The sequence below is a fragment of the Myotis brandtii genome, unplaced genomic scaffold, assembly GCF_000412655.1.
Source record: "Myotis brandtii unplaced genomic scaffold, ASM41265v1 scaffold658, whole genome shotgun sequence".
NCBI lineage: Eukaryota > Metazoa > Chordata > Mammalia > Chiroptera > Vespertilionidae > Myotis > Myotis brandtii.
Window position 1 is genome coordinate 864,110 of NW_005370558.1, and position 19,199 is coordinate 883,308.

The window sequence follows — 19,199 nt, forward strand, 5'->3', positions numbered from 1 at the left end:
ATAAAATTTATTCTTCCTCAGAGGCCTTTTCCTTGTATAATTCTACAGTCTGGTAAGCTGAACATTAAAAATGTTACATAGTTTCAAGGAGTGATGTATTCACCTACTTAGTGCTCATCCCTAAAGTTGAAAGCCAACTGACTGGTTTTAAGATTGATGGCATTAATAGGTGTGGCAATGTATATTAGGTACCTTCCATTAGAGCTATTTGAGGAGAAGTTTGTATAGGGAGCTTTTTACATAGCAAGCCCTATCATTTATTTTTACAAGATATTTTTAAAACCATAAGTTTTTGTGAACATAAAAGCACAATAAAGGCTAATAAAATTCATTTGGATGTGATGATATTAGAGAATGAGTTATAGACCTTTCTGATCTAAACCTGACTTCATTTTTAAACATCTAATTTCTGTGGAACTAAAATATTTGGGCTGATAAACATTTTTATGAAATAAACCATTGGCTGTTTAATTGCCCTAAATACCTAGATTTCTTGTTCACCAAAGAGCCTTTGTCAGACTTATGTAAGTTTAGTATTAGAAGATACAGAAAATTTGTGAACTGTAGAATGTTCAAGTTAGGAATCTAAAGATTTTAATTAGACGACAGCATAGTTTTGCTACTAAATATTTTATTTTACTAAAAATTATGGAACAAACATTTGGATCTTAGGAATAAGGAAAGAAAACTTACTGTTATTTTTCCCATGTCCCTTTTAATCACTACAAATGTAATTTTTCTCACACTATAATATCAAAAATAGAAATTTATATTTTGCAGTTTTTCAATTTATAATTATTAGATGTTAATATTCTTTTAGTCTTCTAAAAGGTGTTTTTATTTTATTTTTTTAATCCTCACCTTAGGATATGTTTTTCATTGATTATAGAGAGAAAAGAAGGGAGAGGGAGAGAGAGGAGAGAAACATCAGTGTGAGAGAGAGAAAGATGGATTGGTTGCCTCCTGCACATGCCCCAATGGGGATCCTTCCCATAACCTGGGTATGTGCCCTGACTGGGAATCAAACCCACCACCTTTTGGTATAGAATGACGCACTTACTAACTGAGCCACACCAGCCAGGGCTCTTCTTCTATATCTTGCTCATTGGACCTGACAGTTTTTGGAGATACGAACCTGGGACCTTTCAGTCCGCAGGCTGATGCTCTATCCACTGAGCCAAACTGGTTAGGGCTTAAATATAACTTTTAAATTAATTTTTATTCATTTCAGAGAGGAGGAAGGGAGGAGAGAGAGCTAGAAACATCAGTGATGAGAGAGAATCATTGATTAGCTGTCTCCTGCACGCCCCTTACTGGGGATCAAGTCCTCAACCCAGGCATGTGCCCTTGCTGGACTCGAACTTGGGACCCTTCATTCCATAGGCCGATGCTTTATCCTCTAAGCCAAACTGGCTAGGGCTGTAAGACAATATTTTTCTTTTTTTACTTTGGCAATGTATTTTGAGGTCAGCATCTTTTTTTCATTTATGTATAACCAGTCTATCATTATAATCTCCTTTTATACCCTTACTAGAGGCCCAGTGCACAAGATTCATGCACTGGTGGGGGGGGGGGGGTCTGTCAGCCTAGCCTGTGCCCTCTCACAGTCCAGGACCCCATGGGGGATGTCTGCCTGCCAGCTTAGGCCCGATCCCCAAGGGGAATCGGGCCTAAGCTGGCAGTGAGACATCCCTCTCACAGTCTGGGACCCCTCACTCCTTACTGCCCTGCCCACCTTCAGTGGAGGCGGGAAAGGCTTCCAACACCGATGCTGGGCTCACCAGCTGTGAGCCCAGCTTCTGACTGAGTGGCGCTCCTCCTGTGGGAGTGGACTGACCACCAGGAGGGCAGCTTCTGTGTTGAGCATCTGCCCCCTGGTGGTCAGTGCCCATCATAGCGACCTGTTGTTCCACCTTTGGTTGATTTGCATATTACACTTTTATTATATAGGATTTTCAGTACCTCAATTAGCCTCCTAATCAAGTCCTGACCAGAGATTTCCTCTTTTGTGAAGCTGCCAAGTTGAATATATATCCTGGACTGATGTGGTCATTCAGGTGGCAAAGCTCTTTCTTCACACTTGATTCACTATGATATTGTTTAGAACAATGGTTTCCAAAGTTCACTAACTCTAGGCTGTATCTTAATATGTTTTGGGGTAGTAGATACCCACGGGAAACACTTTTTTTAAAAAAATCAGCTATCCAAATTAATATGTGTTCCTAAAAATGAAATGTGGAATATTAATATGCCCATTTGATGTAGTAGTTAAGAAAAACAAATGATAGCTCTGATGATTGTTTTATTAGCTACTGATATAAATATTTTTAGTTGAAAGGAACACTCTTAGAATAATGTTTCTGGGCAAAATTTCAGAAATTTAATTCAGCAAATAGATTTTAAAAAAAGATATCCAAAACATACAAAGTTACTCAGAAGTGTTTTAGGTCTTGAGGCTGTGATGGTTGTCTTTACAATTAGCTCTTGAAAAGGAATGATGAATATATGTTTAATTCTTACTTTTGTCCATTTCCAGCTTACAAAACACTACACAGCAAAATAATGATCTGCTAGACTGCTAACCCGAGCATCCAGCTTCCACAATGCCTGTGCAGGCAGCTCAATGGACAGAATTTCTGTCCTGTCCAATCTGCTATAATGAATTTGATGAGAATGTGCACAAACCCATCAGTTTAGGTTGTTCACACACTGTTTGCAAGACCTGCTTGAACAAACTTCACCGAAAAGCTTGTCCCTTTGATCAGACTGCCATCAACACCGACATTGACGTGCTTCCTGTCAACTTCGCACTTCTCCAATTAGTTGGAGCCCAGGTAAACTTCCAAGATTTTACTAATTTGGTTTGTGCAATAATTATAGTACTTAGTTCATTAAGGGGTACAAAGTATGTTTAATGATATTTGATACGTAAAAATATTCAGTGTACCTGATTCTCATGATTGTATCCTGCAAAAGTTTTTCTTTAAATAATGTCATAAATCCTTATGCAAAAACCATAATTTTATTATGGCTATATGATTCTCTGTGTTCAATGCTGTGGTCAAAATTTATTTTATAAGTGATTTTAGTGGATAAGAAAAATTTTGATATAAGCATACATCAATATTTATTCATTAGGTGATATGAGAAGAAATGTAATCAAAGTTTTGGCCAGAGAGCAACCAACTAGAAACCTCAAATGGAGGTTTTTTGGTTTTCTTTTTAATTTCACTTGACATCTATAATAATAAAAGCGTAATATGCTAATTAGACGGAACAGCCAGGGCCGAGGCAGCTGCTCTGGCTGCGAGGGCAAAACCCCTTGCACAAATTTCATGTATCGGGCCTCTAGTGGTAAAATAAGTCCTATTTGGGGATGAGTATATCGAAAACCATGCTAAAAAATAACTATTTCTTGTTGATAATCATTTTATTGAATCAGAGCAAAGTCCTAGATTTATAGTAATTTTCATTTAATGAGAGTCTACTTTGTGTAGGTATGATGGTAAACATTCAGTATCTATTATTATTAACTAGTGGCCTGGTGCATGGATTCATGTACCTGTGGGATCCCTTGGCCTGGCCTGCACTCTTGCAATCCAGGACCCCTCAGGGGATGTCAGAGAGCTGGTTTCGGCCCAATCCCTGCAGGCCAGGCCGAGGGACCCCACCAGTGCACAAATCCGTGCACCAGGCCTCTAGTATGCATATGAGCTCTTTGGTTAATCTTTGATCGCCATCCCCCCTACCCCCTTTCCCTCTGAGATTCATCAGCCTGTTCCCTGTTTCTGTGCCTGTGGTTTCTGCTCCTGCGTTGAGCATCTGCCCCCTGGTGGTCAGTGCGCATCATAGCTGTCGGTTGGTTGGCCAGTTGCTTAGGCTTTTATATATATAGATTCTTGCTATAGCTTTTCAGGTATTTAATATCCCCATTTTACATGTGAGGAAGAAGATTCTGTACATTGTGTATTACATAAAGTAAGAAAGTAAGAATTTTTCTATCAGTCACATCTTAGAAAATTCAGTGAATTAAAATATCTCATTCCATAGTATCTTCATATTTGAAGTTTTCCTATTAAAGAACAACATTTCTTCTCAATGTTCATAATCCAGACACTCTGAAATCAAGATGCAGTTGTAATTATTAGTGCATCATAATTTAATTGGCAGCAGTTTTTCTTAACAGTGCAGAACATAATGGTGGCTCTTGCAAATAATGGCATCTTAGATCCAACAAAATACTGTTGACTTTTTTGTAATAATACTAGCTACCATTTATTTACCATCTGCTATAGGGCAGGTATTGTGTTTGTCTTTTAAATAAATGTCCTCTCAGTTGGTTCTTAAAAATAGCCTGCAGGCTTATGCAGTGTGATTTCTTTTATCTTTCAGGCTCATCTACTACTGTCTTCACTCTTTCTGCTTAAGCCACACTGCCTCCCAGTCAGTTGTTAAATATGCCAGAAGTATTCCCACCTGAGGGCGTTTGTGTAGTGACTCTGCCTAGAATGCTCATTCCTTCTCCTCTTTTTTTTTTTTTTTTTAAATATATTTTATTGATTTTTTTACAGAGAGGAAGGGAGAGGGATAGAGAGTCAGAAACATCGATGAGAGAGAAACATCGACCAGCTGCCTCCTGCACACCCCCTACTGGGGATGTGCCTGCAACCAAGGTACATGCCCTTGACCGGAATCGAACCTGGGACCTTTCAGTCCGCAGGCCAACGCTCTATCCACTGAGCCAAACCGGTTACGGCTCCTTCTCCTCTTTTAAGTCTTTCTAATGTCACGACTTCCAAGGAAGCCTATCCTCCTATCTTGACCATCCCCCTTAAACTTGCAACCTCTCTCCAAAACTCCTAATTTTCCTTATTCTTGTTGGATAATTGGTATTGATCACCCTTCATCATACTATGTTTTTTATTTATGTTTCTTTTAAATTTATTGGTTGCCTTCTCTCTTCTCCACTAGAATGTAAGCTCCACAAGGGCAAGAAATTTTGTCTGTTTAGCTCACTGTGCTTGGTACATGGTAATAACTCCATAAATATAAATATTTGTTTAATTAAATTGAATTTTAACATTTTTAAAAATTTATCTTTATTGTTGAAAGTATTTCAGAGGTCCCCTCTGTCCCCATTGACCCCCCTCGCCCTGCACCCCCCAACAAGCTAAATTGAATTTTTATAATGGCACAATGAAATAGGGATTTTCATCTTCATTTTGCAGATAGGGAAACCATGACTTGGAGCAGTTAAATAATTTACTCAAGATCACTCGTAGAAATGGCAGAGCTGCAGTTTTGACCTTTCATTGAGAACACTGTGTCTTGTGGTGCTTATATTCTAGCAAGGGGGTACAGTAAATATAGTAAGTACATTATATAGTAAGAAGGTACTTAGTGCTAAGGGGGAAAAAATTCTTGTCCTTTTTACCTACTTTTTGTTTTGAAATACTTTTAGAAAAAGTTGCAAAATTTATACAAAGAACCTGTATAACTTCCTGCAGCTTCCCCTAATATTAACATCTTTTAAAATTACAGCATAGCCCTAACCGGTTTTGCTCAGTGGATAGAGCAAGCATCGGCCTGCAGACTGAAAGGTCCCAGGTTTGATTCCGGTCAAGGGCATGTTCGTTGGTTGCGGGTACATCCCCAGTAGGAGGTGTGCAGGAGGCAGCTGATAGATGTTTCTCTCTCATCGATGTTTCTACCTCTCTATCCCTCTCCCTTCCTCTCTGTAAAAAAAATCAATAAAATAATAAAAATAAAATTATAGCATAGTTATCAACCCCAAGAAATTAACATTGATACAGTACTATTAACTGCCTGCTTCTTTTCTTCATCCATTAACCCACCAGACCCTGCTATTAAGTATGATATTCTTGATTCTTGGAAAGCAGATTTATTAGATGTTTGCCTTTAATTTTATTTAAACTACCTCGATGTATGTCTTTGTTATAATTTATACTCACCAAGATTATTATCAAATATATAAATAACAGCTTGTAAGCTGGGTGAATGTATTTCTTCAATTTTTCGTTTGTTTTGTTTTTAGGTACCAGACCATCAGTCAATAAAGTTAAGTAATCTAGGTGAGAACAAACATTATGAAGTTGCAAAGAAATGTGTTGAAGATTTGGCACTCTACTTAAAACCACTAAGTGGAAGTAAAGGTAAGTTCCCAAAAAGTGTTTTTTTCTGGTGAGGAAGACTTGGTAATACATTTACTCTGACAGATTTGATGCTGATGCCCTCTTAAAACATTTTGAGTTTTGGAAAATGAGTTTGCTTGGAGAGATCTTGGAAAACTTTTTGATTGAAAACATTTATTACACTGTTTTCTGAAAACAACCAATATTGTTATTAATTTAATAATTCGTTAGACATACAGCATTGAGCTTTAAGCCATATTTGTATTCATTGATTAAACTAATAGTGCTACAGCAGGATATTACTTTTGATAAGCCCTATTAAGACAAGTTTTATGTGTTCATGTATTCATTCAATCATTCATTAAATTTTATTGAGCACTTATAGAGGTTATAGTCCCTGTCTTCACGGAGCCCGCAGTCTATTGGGGGTGATAGTCATGTAAGCACAATAAATTATTTTAAGTGCTGTGACAGAAGTGAAATTCTGTTTTGTTTATCACTGCATACCCAGTGTTTAGCACATCGTATATGTAATAAAATGTTGTTGAATGAAAAAATCAATCAAGTATTTATTTTGTACCTGCTCTGTGCTTTGCACTGTTCAATATTTTGGATATAGTGATTTTTTTTTTTTTTTGAGAGACTTACCCTGTACACCTAATTCATTCATTGAACAGATATCTAAAGAGCATATAGTAAGCACCAGACACTATTTTGGTACTTGGGGATACTTGAGCAAATATGCGTGCCCTTGTAGCAATCATGTTTAGAAAAGAGAGAAAGTATAATAATAAATATAATAAAAAAGAAAATTATGTAACATGTTATAAATTGCTATGGAAAGGAAATAATACATTTAGAGGGATAAGAAATGTCAGAGTGAGTGGAGAAAGGCAGTGCAATTTGAAATAAGGTGATGAGTGTAGGCCTCAGTTAAACGGTAGCTTTTGATCTTGAGATAAAAGGTGAGGTAGTTAGCTATGTAGGTTCCTGGGAAAAGACTGTTAAAGGCAGACAGAATAGTAAAGTCCTCAAGGGATATGTAGTATCTTTAAAGAATAACAAGATCTATTTTAAAGCTAGGGCCAGAGACTTTCTTAAATTATTGGATGTGGGATAGGAGAGAAAGAGCGGAGTCAAGTATGACTGTTGGGTTTGGGGCCTGCGCATGAAAAAGAGAGGTTGTCATCAATTTAGATAAGGGATAGTGTAGATCAGGTTTAAGTAGGAAAACCTGGAGTTCAATTTTGGTCATGTTAACTTTGCTATGTCAAATCTTCACTGGAATGCTGTTGAGTAACCGATGGATATATATTAAGGAATGAAGTATAGGAGCTGTAACTTTGGAAGTCATTGACATATGGATGGTATCTAATGCAGTAAGACTAGGTGAGATCATCTAGTGTAGATAGAGAAGAAAATGAAAACTGAGTCCTGAGGCCCTTTAAGAAGACAGGAAGAAAAGATAAAATCAGAAAATAAGACTGGAAAAAAAAAGTAAGAAGGTTAGAAAACTTAAGAGAATGTGTTCTGGAAGCCATGTAAAGAAAAGTGATCAAATAAGTTAGAGGTGATATTTGATGATGCTGTTGAAAGGTCAAGTAAGATAAGGATTGAGAATGGACCGTTAATTTAGCAAAGATGAGGAAATTGTCATGACGAGCAGTTTTGGTTAAGTGATGGTGGCAAAAACTTGGAATAGATTTTAAAGATTGTGGAGAAAGGAATTGAGATAATTCTAGATTTGCTACAAAAGGAAGGAAAGAAAAACTCAAAAAAGGGGGGGAAGAAATGGGACAGAGGTAGGGGAAGAAGAATAAATAAGATTTACTTTTAAGACAGATGAAATACAACTGGCTTGTTCTTATTAATGCTGATGGAAATGATCAAGTGGGAAGGGAAATACTGATGATATGGGAGAAAGACAAGGATTGTTGGAGCAATGTCCTTGAGTCGGGAAAAGGGATTAGGATTGTGGATCTTGTCACTACGCCATGTTCTTAATATCTTGTATATAATAAAAAAAACAATGCTGTTAATAATGATTACTTTTAAACTTTATTCATTCAACTTTATATTTACCTTCAATAATTTTAGTAAATAGACTAAATAAACAAACCAAAGGTACTCTCTGTTGAGGGACTCATATAACCCAGATAAGAGGATACCTAAGTAAAATTTGAAGAAACTAAAAATTAGGCTCTTATTACCAGTGACTGGTAATAAACTGAAATAGATTGAGTAAAAAAAAAAGGAAATTTGTTCATAGGAGGCTCATTAGGAATTGTGGCTTAATAGTTAAATACATATAATAAAAATTGGCTTGTCTTTTTTAATTGAAAAAACGTTAGTTTTCTTTGTTTCCTTTTTCCTAAAGGTGTAGCTAGTTTGAACCAGAGTGCACTGAGCCGTCCAATGCAAAGGAAACTGGTGACACTTGTAAATTGTCAACTGGTAGAGGAAGAAGGTCGTGTAAGAGCCATGCGAGCAGCCCGTTCACTTGGAGAACGAACTGTAACGGAACTAATATTACAGCACCAGAACCCTCAGCAATTGTCTGCCAACTTATGGGCTGCTGTCAGGGCTCGAGGATGCCAGTTTCTAGGACCAGGTAAGATAGATCACTATCTTGCCTTTCTTATTGGTTATCAGGGCTAGAGGATGCCAATTTCTAGAGGTAGGTGAGAATCCCCAGACTCAACCCATCTTTATTTATACATACAAAGCTTGACATAATTACAGATAAGCCAGTTTTTGTTGATCATAATCTATATGATAAGTGCTATAATGTTTTAGATCAAATTCTCTCATTTAATCTTCAATGTCCTTCAGGAGAGGTAATACAGATCCAATTTTACATATTAGAAAACCGAGTTAACTGAGTTAGTTAAGATTACACAGGTGGTAAGTAAAGGAAAAGTAAATTTTTTTTTAACTTTTAATTTTGAAATAATTTCAAATTTAACAAAAAGCTGCAAGAATAATGCAGAGCCCCTGACCAGGTAGCTCAGTTACTTAGAACCTTATCCCAATATGCCAAGGTTGCAGGTTCAATTCCTGGTCAGTGCACAAATAAGAATCAGCCAATGAGTGCATAAATAAGTGGAACAACATATGGGTGTTTCTCGCTCTCTTTCTCTCTCTCTCTTTTCTCTTTCTTCATAATCCTTAAGTAAAATACAGAGTAATGCAGAGAATTCCTTTGTACTCCTTATCCACATTGATTAGTTTTTTAATTTGCTACATTTGTTATATTATTCCCTCTTTCTTTTATGAACCATTTGAAAGTAGGTTGAATACCCATTAATCCTTAAGTGTGTTTCCTAAAAACAAGGATACAATACTACATTCTATAGTTTATATTCCAGTTTTATCAATTATTCCAAATATGTTTTTTATGGCATTTATGTTGTAAATATTTCCCTGGCTGGAAAACAACATAAATTAATACCTTCTTTAGGTATTGCACCTAGAGGCTAGTATCATTTTAAAATTATATAAAAATTAGTTCTGACAGGCAGAGTAACAGTTTCATGCATTAAAAAAATTACCATTTATCATGAGACTGTGTGTCCTGCCCTAAGCGGTTTGGCTTGGTGGATAGAGCGTCAGCCTGCGGACTCAAGGGTCCCAGGTTCGATTCCAGTCAAGGGCATGTACCTTGGTTGTGGGCACATCCATGGGAGTGTGCAGGAGGCAGCTGATCAATGTTTCTCTCTCATCGATGTTTCTGACTCTCTATCCCTCTCCCTTCCTCTCTGTAAAAAAATCAATAAAATATATTAAAATAAATAAATAAATAAAAATAATACTGTGTGTCCTTCACATGTTATTTGTCAGAGTAGCAGTGTGTGTTTTATAAATGAGGATTTTTTTTTCACTTTATGTTAAGTTCTCTTGACTTGTGTTCTTGACTTGTGTTCTGATTGGTTGCTTAATAGGAAAGATGTTTTCTTTTGTTTGATTGCATACCCCTTATCTGTGGTTTCTTTTTCTGCAGTTTTAGTTACCTGAGGTCTAAAAATATTAGGAGGGACATTACAGAAATAAACAATTCATAAGTTTTAAATTGCACATTACTCTGAGTAGTGTGATAAAATCTCATGTCATTGTGAATCATTCCTTTGTCCAGCATGTCCTTACAGTATATTCTATCCACCCATTAGTCACTTAGTAGCCATCTTGGTGATTAGTCTGTTGAGATGTCTCACTGCTTGTGTTCAATTAACACTTATAGTAGACTGACTTTAAGTCACAATGCTTATGTCATTCACCTCACTTCATCTCATCGTGTCATTGTATCATCTCGTATCTTCACAAGAATCTTGAGTACAGTACAGTAAGATATTTTGAGGAAGAGACCATATTCACAAAGCATAATAGTATATTATAATTCTATTTTTAGTTATTGTTAATCTCTTACCGTGTCTAATTTGTAAATTAAACTTTACATAGGTATGTATGTATGTATATATGTATGTACAGCAGGTTCTGGAATAACATTTCATTCAACATTGTTTTATTATAACGTTGATGAGATGCTATAGGAACTTAGCTCTTGTTTGTGTCAATTAGCCTATGGTAAAATTGGTTTCATCATAGGTTGTTTTGCTTAAAGTTGCAAAACCTATTGACAATGTTTATTGAGGACTTTACTGTTTAGGAAAAAAACATATTAAACAGGGTTGGCAAAGTAGGTTTACAGTTGTGTTAATAATACTGTAATTAATAAATAAATAATAATACAAAAATAAGCTCTGCCCCGGCTGAGTGGCTCAGTTGTTTGAGTGTAATCTTGTGCACCAAAAGGTTTCCGGTTCAATCCCAGTCAGGGCACATACGGTATGGAAGGCAGTGGATCGATGTTTCTTTCTCTCTCCACTCCCCTCTTTTCTTCCCCTTCTCTCCCTCTTTCCTCTCTTCCTCTCCCTTCCTCTCTCTAAGCATGACCACAGGTGAGGAATAAAAAAAAGAAGCTCTGTTTCACATACTTAAAACTGTAAGCCTACTTTTGCCCACCTCTCTATATAGGGTTTGGTACTATCTACAGTTTCAGACATCCACTGGGTGTCTTAGGACATATCCTCTGTGGATAAGGGTGGACTACCGTATTTTTTAATTAAGCTTTATTTGTGTATATGTGATGTTCTATTTTTGTGCTAATTAAATACAGACTGGAAAATGAACCACTGTAAACTAATACCAAAGAAATCTTTGACAGACGTGATCTGCAGGGTTTCTCATTTATCATGAACTCATGTTTCTTCTAGCTATGCAAGAAGAGGCCTTGAAGTTGGTGTTGCTGGCACTAGAAGATGGTTCTGCTCTCTCAAGGAAAGTTCTGGTACTTTTTGTTGTGCAAAGATTAGAACCAAGATTTCCTCAGGCATCAAAAACAAGTATTGGTCATGTTGTGCAACTACTGTATCGAGCTTCTTGTTTTAAGGTGAGTAATAAGCAACCATCTAAATATTACATGCCTATATGTGGGACAGAGGCTTTCTGTAATGGGTATTATCCTGTTAGAGGCCCCCACAAATGCAGAATGCTTATAAGAGTTGAAGGAAAACTCTTTTTTTGAGAAGTACAACTTTTTGTTTTTTAATATATTTTTATTGATTTCAGAGAGGAAGAGAGAGAGAGAGAGAGAGAGAGAAACATCAATGATGAGAAAGAATCATTGATTGGCTGCCTTCTGCATGCCCCCCTGCAGGGATCGAGCCTGCAACCCAGGCATGTGCCCTTGACTGGAATCGAACCCAGGACCCTTCAGTCTGCAGGCCCATGCTCTATCCACTCAGCCAAACCAGCTAGGGCGAGAAGTGCAACTCTTAATTGACTTGAATTCTCATCTTGTAGATATTTTTCTTTAAAAGAGTTTTTTGCTTGCTTTTAGCATGGAGTCAGAACAAGGGAAGTTAACGATTCTGTTTAATGCAGAGATATTCTGATTGGGTATATCTCATGTAGGACTTGAGCATTCATACATACTTTAAATTTTGTGATCTTCAAGCCAAGGGTTCTGATTCAGTAGACCTGAAATTATAGTTTTCAAAACTTTGTGGGTGATTCTGATGCGTAGTAATAGAACCTGAATAGGACCACGTTCTCTTAATCACCTGTGTTGTCCATCTTTACTACTCAGGTAGATAGATGCATATGGTTCCCAGGAGATACCCTGTACCATAGATGGTGGTTAGAGAGGTGCTAACATCCTCTGGTTTTTTGGGTTTCTTTTTTTCTACTTTTTAGATTGATAATTCCTCCTTTTGTTTCCTCGGTGGTTCTTTAAGTAGGTTATGACAAAATATAGATTTTTTTGACTTCTAAGTTATACTCTGCTCTTAAATTATGCCAGATTAGAATTTTGGGTGTCCTAAACTTTTCTTTCTTGTACCGTCTTTTTGTGGTATCTGATATGTAGTAGTTTCCCCCCATCTTACATCCCCCCACCCCACCCCCCAAAAAAAGGTTTGGTTATGGAAGGAGGGAAAGCAGACCAGTTCTGATGGGTTGGGTATATTTCTCCTTTCTGTTGCTTAGGTTACTAAAAGAGATGAAGACTCTTCTCTGATGCAGTTAAAAGAAGAATTTCGGAGCTATGAGGCATTACGCAGAGAACATGATGCCCAAATTGTTCATATTGCTATGGAAGCAGGACTTCGTATTTCACCCGAGCAGTGGTCCTCACTTCTATATGGTGACTTAGCGCATAAATCACACATGCAGTCTATTATTGATAAGGTTTGTGAAATTAGAGATCCTAATCTATTGTTGTTACATTGGAAAATACTGGAATCTTCTGAAAGGACTAAAGAGACAACCAGTTGAAGATTCTATGTTTTTAAAAATCAGAGTCTTTTAATTATTATTATTATTTTTTTAAGTTTCAAAATAAACTAAGGGAGGCAATAGGGAAGCAAATACAGGATGAAAGCAGCTTGTCTTACAAAGTCTGTCATTCATCTACATTCCAACTCCAGAGAGCTAATACAGCTTATTAATGAGTTTTCTGAGTGTCTAATGATGAATTTCATAGGGCAGATTCTGAGGTGAAAATCTAATTCACCATTGATACTCCTACTATGGAGTCTGAAGACACTTGAAAACCTATTTAGTATATTGACTTAATGAAAGCATTTGAAAATAGATGTAAGAATTAGAGTAAAAACCATTCTGTCTTCTGTTTTGTTAGCTGCAATCTCCAGAATCATTTGCAAAGAGTGTCCAGGAATTGACAATTGTTTTGCAACGAACAGGTGACCCAGCTAACTTAAATAGACTGAGGCCTCATTTAGAGCTTCTTGCAAACATAGACCCCAATCCAGGTATGTTGGAAAATACTCAATTGCTTATGTTTTTTATAATAACAGAAGATAATTTCTGCTAACAAATTCTCTCCTCCATCCCATCTCCTTGGCTTATTTTAGATGCTGTTTCACCAACTTGGGAGCAGCTAGAAAATGCAATGGTAGCTGTTAAAACAGTAGTTCATGGCCTTGTGGACTTCATACAGAATTATAGTAGAAAAGGCCATGAGACACCTCAGGTAAGCACATTTATTGTACTTGTACCGTTATCTCTAACAGAGGTTCATCCTGAACATTTAACAAGCTATCTGGCTAATGCACTCTTTAAATGGCTCTACTCTCTTATAAGTTTTTATTGTCTATTCTTTTGGGAGAAACTCAAGTTGTAGTATACCTGATAAATAATTCAGAGCACAGCAACAGTTTGGATAGTATCTTGAATATGAATTTACTGCAGATGTCTTTTACCAAATGTAGATTATTGATTCCTTCCAAACATTTTATCTGATTCTTTTCTAATGTGGAGAAATTGTCACTTTTTTTCTTCATTTCTGTCAATGAATTTCTATTTGTAAGTATGTGGAAATTGAATTTTTAAAATATTTTCAGCCCTGGCCTGTGTGGCTCAGTTGGTTGCAAGTCATCCAGTGTACCAAAAAGTTGCTGGTTCAATTCACAGTTAGGACACATGCCCAGGTTGCAGTCTCCATCCCCAGTAGGGGGCATAATGATATTGTTTTTTCTCTGTCCCTCTCCCCCGCTCTCTTAAAAAAAAAAAATCAATAAAAATATTTTAAAACATGTTTTCAGTGTACTTTAGAAGGAGTTATTTAAGGTATAACTCCTTTATTCTAATAACATCTATTTATTATTTATTAACTTTTGTTGTTGTTAATCCTCACCTGAGGATATTCCCCCCCCCCTTTTTTTTTTTTAGAGAGAGAGTGGGAAGGAGGAAAGAAGGGGGAGGAAGGAAAAGAGAAAGGGAAACATCCATGTGAGAGAGACATCAATTGGTTGCCTCCTGCATGTGCCACGACTGGGGCTGGGGGTTTAACCTGCCACCCAGGTACGTGTCCTTAACCAGGAATCAAACCCCTGACCCTTCAGTGCATGGGCCGATGCACTAACCACTAAGCACACAGCCAGGGTGACATTTTTTTTATTAAGTTACTGTGAGCCAGTTCCTATGTTCAATATTTTACATATATTATTTCTAATTCTCACAGTCACTTGCAAGATAATTGCTATTCCCAAGTTGAAGCTTAAAATGGTTAAATAGCATATCTAAAGTCATGGTGGCGGTGACAGAGGTAGGATCAAATCTACTCCAAAGTGATCTTTCCAATCTTATATCCTTATTCCTTTAGAAGACATTATACTATTCAAACACCAACTGAAAGATAAATGTTTCATCTTTATTAAGGTCACAAAAATAACAAGGACATTTTAGATTTTAATGCAAATCATAGTAGGTATGATGAGGTTTTTATATTTTGTCTCATGTGAACTTAACTCTGAGCCTAAAAGAGAGTTGTACCCTCAACTTGACAAATAAATAGGTATTTCATAATTTTTCACTTTCAGGGGAAATCATATTCTACATATCCTGGGAAAGCTTAATTGAACAAACTTATGGCATTTAAATGCTTTTTTAAAGTTTTTGTTTGGTTTTGGTATAATTTTAACACAGCAGTGAATTGATGAGGAAATCTTGTCTTTTCATGGGCTTTGTGTTGACTGACAAATAAATAGACATAACATTTGAACCAGTTTCAGATAATCTCCAGAGGGAATGTCTAAAATGCCAACTCAGGGTTATGCCACGTAATTCTTAACAGGAAACAATGGAATGATAATTGTTTCAGCACAAGAATTACTTATATCTAATGTGAAAAAGAATTGAAGGTGTAGTCATGAAATTTTGAAGTCCCAAGAGTGAATAACACCTGGAATCTTCACTTTTCCACACACTGATTCTTTTTGTAGCCTCAGCCAAACAGCAAATATAAGACTAGCATGTGCCGAGATCTAAGACAGCAAGGAGGGTGTCCACGAGGAACAAACTGTACTTTTGCCCATTCTCAGGAAGAGCTTGAAAAGTAAGTTATGAGAATTCTGTTGCATATGGGTTTAATTGTGGGCCATTATGAAAGTGTTATATACAATCTTAAAGTTTGTGATGAGTTTTCACGATGCAATTAACTACCTTGTTGCTTCTGGGAGCAAGGTTAACGTAAGTTAACTAGCTGAAATACATGTTTCTGCTAAGCACCTGTGTAGAATGAAAATACTCCTATGTGCAATCTTACTTGCTCCAGTTCACTTGAAGATAACAGCAAAGGCCCAGGTAAATGGTAATGCAGATTTTCTTTTTATGACTTTTGGTCTTATTTTAACATTCTTTTTATGTATCTTTTCCTTTTCTCTTCTCCTATGGGTAATTAATTCCTTTTTCTATGTCCATTTACCCCAAACATAAAAGTAAATGGGTAAAAGCTATTTTATTTTATTATTTTTAAAAATATTTTTTATTGCTTTCAGAGAGGAAGGGAGAGGGAGAGAGAGATAGAAACATCAATGATGAGAGAGAATCATTGATCAGCTGCCTCCTGCACGCCCCCTACTGGGGATTGAGCCTGCAACCTGTGCATGTGCCCTTCACCAGAATCAAACCTGGGACCCTTCAGTCCGGAGGCCGATGCTCTATCCACTGAGCCAAACCAGCTAGGGCCTGAGTATCAACTTTTAATGGACCTCTCCCTTTTGTTTTTAGACACTTTAAACTCAGTTTGAGCTCATTTTCTAGTCCTATGCACCCTCCTCTTCTACCTTCCATTCTACTCTGCCCCAGTGTTCCCTGATCCAACCAGTTAATTCATGTCATGTTATAAGAATCATCTTTCTGTCAGCTTTCTTTCACCTGCTTGTCTTAATCACTAAGTTCTATCAGTTCCTATATATTTCTCAATTCTTCCTTCATCTTTCCATTCTTATAGTCCAAACTATCATCCCCTCTCCCCCCTTCTTTTAATCCTCGCCTGAGGATATTTTTTCCGTTGTTTTTTTTGTTTGTTTGTTTGTTTTTTAGAGAAAGTGGAAGGAAGGTGGTGGGGGAGTGAGAGAAACATCAATATGAGAGAGATTGATTGCCTCCTTCACTCATCCTGACCGGGACCAGGATCAAACCTGTCACCCAGGTATATGCCTAGACCAGAAATTGAACCTGCAACCCTTTGGTCTGAGGGCCGAAGCTCTAACCATCAGGGCTATCATCCCCTTTTCTTGATACACAGTTGCCTCCTAACTAGTTTTCTTTTTAAAAAAATATATTTTATTATTGATTTTTTTACAGAGAGGAAGGGAGAGGGATAGAGAGTTAGAAACATCGATGAGAGAGAAACATCCATCAGCTGCCTCCTACACACCCCCCACTGGGGATGTGCCCGCAACCAAGGTACATGCCCTTTACTGGAATTGAACCTGGGACCCTTCAGTCCACAGGCCAACGCTCTATCCACTGAGCCAAACCAGTCAGGGCCTAACTAGTTTTCTTACAGCTACTGTTGCCCACCCCAATCCCATTATTTCCCACAAAATAGGGAGAACTTTGCCATAAGACTCATTGTAGATACTTAGGTGTTTTCTCATTACTATATGGATAAAGATATAAAATCTTGATTGTGGCTCTAAGACCTTGCATCATCTAGTCTGTGCCTACCTTTCTGATAATCATCTCATAAACTAATCTGTTTATTTAAAAATGAGTTTTAATTTTTTTATTTCTTTTTTGTTGTTGTTAATCCTCACCTGAGGATATTTTTCCATTGATTTTTTAGAGAGAGGGAGAGACAGAGAGAAACATTGATGTGAGAGAGACACATCAATTGGTTGCCTCCTGCACGTGCCCCAACTAGGGCCCGGTCAGGGAGAAGCCTGCAACCGAGGTATGTGCTCTTGACCGGAATCGAACCCGGGACCCTTTGGTCCTCAGTCCGACGCTCTATCCGCTGAGCCAAACTGGCTAAGGCAGTGTTTTCATTTCTTTAAAATTATATAATTAACAAATTTTTAACAACAGAATTTTTTCAACTCTTGTATACCTTTCTCTTTATATTCCCAACTAAATTTTATATGGTTTATTTCATTTTTATTTAGTGTACTTTATATTCCAGATAGACAAACTTTTCAAAAGGATCTCTTCCCACTCCCTCATGAACCTTCTTTGGATGCATGTGTACTTTGCTTGCTATTAAATATGTGCCTATATGTACAGGTATCTGTGTGTAGATGAATGGCATATGTATTTTCATGTGGCATCTATTAGAGCAGAGTTTGATATAGACCGTATATGATATTTAGCTGAAGAAACTTTCAAAACTGTTTCCTCCTTTTTAAATCTTTTCCCATTGTCTTTTTTTTTAAGATATAGTGAAATAGTCATCAATACATTAATTGTTTTTAAAACAGGTATCGATTAAGGAACAAAAAGATCAATGCAACTGTAAGAACATTTCCTCTTCTAAATAAAGTTGGTGTAAGCAACACTGTCACAACCACAGCCGGAAATGTCATTTCTGTCATAGGAAGTACTGAAGCAACGGGGAAAATTGTTCCAAGTACAAATGGAATTTCCAATGCAGAAAACAGTGTTTCCCAGCTAATCCCACGTAATGCTGACAGTACATTAAGAGCTCTGGAGACTGTGAAGAAAGTGGGGAAGGTTGGCACTAATGGTCAGAATGCTGCTGGGCCTTCTTCAGAGTCGGTAACTGAAAAGTAAGTAGTAGGTAAAAATGCTTAATATGAGTTACTTAGACTTTGTAGAAATGCCTGAGTATTTTTATTTTTCCTGAGGAAAAGCAGTTAGTAGAAGTTTTATGTAGAATGTGTCATGTAGAAACAGTACTAAATTCCAAAATAATTTGAGTGCTAGTCCTGGCTCTGTAACTGAATAGCTTTGTGACCTTGGGAAGTCACTTTAACTTGGTTTTGTTTCCCTCAATCGTAAACTGAAGAGGTTGGACCAGAATTATGTTTTTTCACACCTTCTTTCCTTAAACTTTAGGGTTGAGTCCATGGAGGTGCCAGAAAGGAATTAAGTAGAAACCTAAGCAGGTGAGAGGCTTGAGCCTCCAGCTCCTGCTTTAATGAGAACAGTTCTAGTCTATATTCTGTAATGGTGTATAGAAATTAAGAGGGAAATCTTTGGAGCCAAACTCTCTGGTTTCAAATTCTGGCTGTTACTTAATCTGTTTTCCTCAGTTTACTCATCCATAGAGTTAGTATAATAATAGTACCTACTACTATTGTGAAGATAAAATGACTTAATACTGCAGTGTGCTTTGAACAACACCTGCCACGTAGCATTTAATAAATATCTGTTGTTATTATTATCATTATTATTGCCTCCATTATTGTTGTTGGATTTCAGCATAAGATTTAATTGGCAAAGGGGTTTTGGTGCTTTAAGAAAAATTTTTAAAACTTTCAGATGATCTGAAAAGTTCCACCTCTAAAATTTCATGCTTTGTTATTCTTTTATTTTAAAATCCAAGTTAAAGCATGTTCAGATTTTGTCACCCATATCTAGTGTGTCAGTATCTAGTATATACCTTCTAGGAAAAAAACTTTACGCTAGGTTTATGCTAGGCACACAGTAAACTGATGGTGATTTCATATAATAAATGATGGGTAAGTAAGCATTTATATTTTTTATTTCTGCAGTTAGCATGTC

At 36.9% G+C, this 19,199-nt stretch overlaps 1 protein-coding gene across 4 annotated transcripts in view; it reads left to right on the forward strand.

Moving 5' to 3' along the window:
* Window positions 1-2,464: 2,464 nt before the first annotated feature.
* RC3H2 (ring finger and CCCH-type domains 2) overlaps window positions 2,465-19,199 on the forward strand; it is a 34,266-nt gene continuing 17,531 nt past the window's right edge. For 2 of the 4 annotated variants that reach the window (XM_005880907.2, XM_014528908.1), the window contains exons 1-9: window positions 2,465-2,834; window positions 6,056-6,173; window positions 8,530-8,763; window positions 11,423-11,598; window positions 12,696-12,896; window positions 13,348-13,480; window positions 13,583-13,701; window positions 15,452-15,564; window positions 17,933-18,241. In XM_005880907.2, coding sequence (XP_005880969.1) covers window positions 2,604-2,834; window positions 6,056-6,173; window positions 8,530-8,763; window positions 11,423-11,598; window positions 12,696-12,896; window positions 13,348-13,480; window positions 13,583-13,701; window positions 15,452-15,564; window positions 17,933-18,241 — 1,634 coding nt within the window. In that variant the 5' untranslated portion in view covers window positions 2,465-2,603. The other 2 variants (XM_014528909.1, XM_014528910.1) reach the window with 2 other exon arrangements.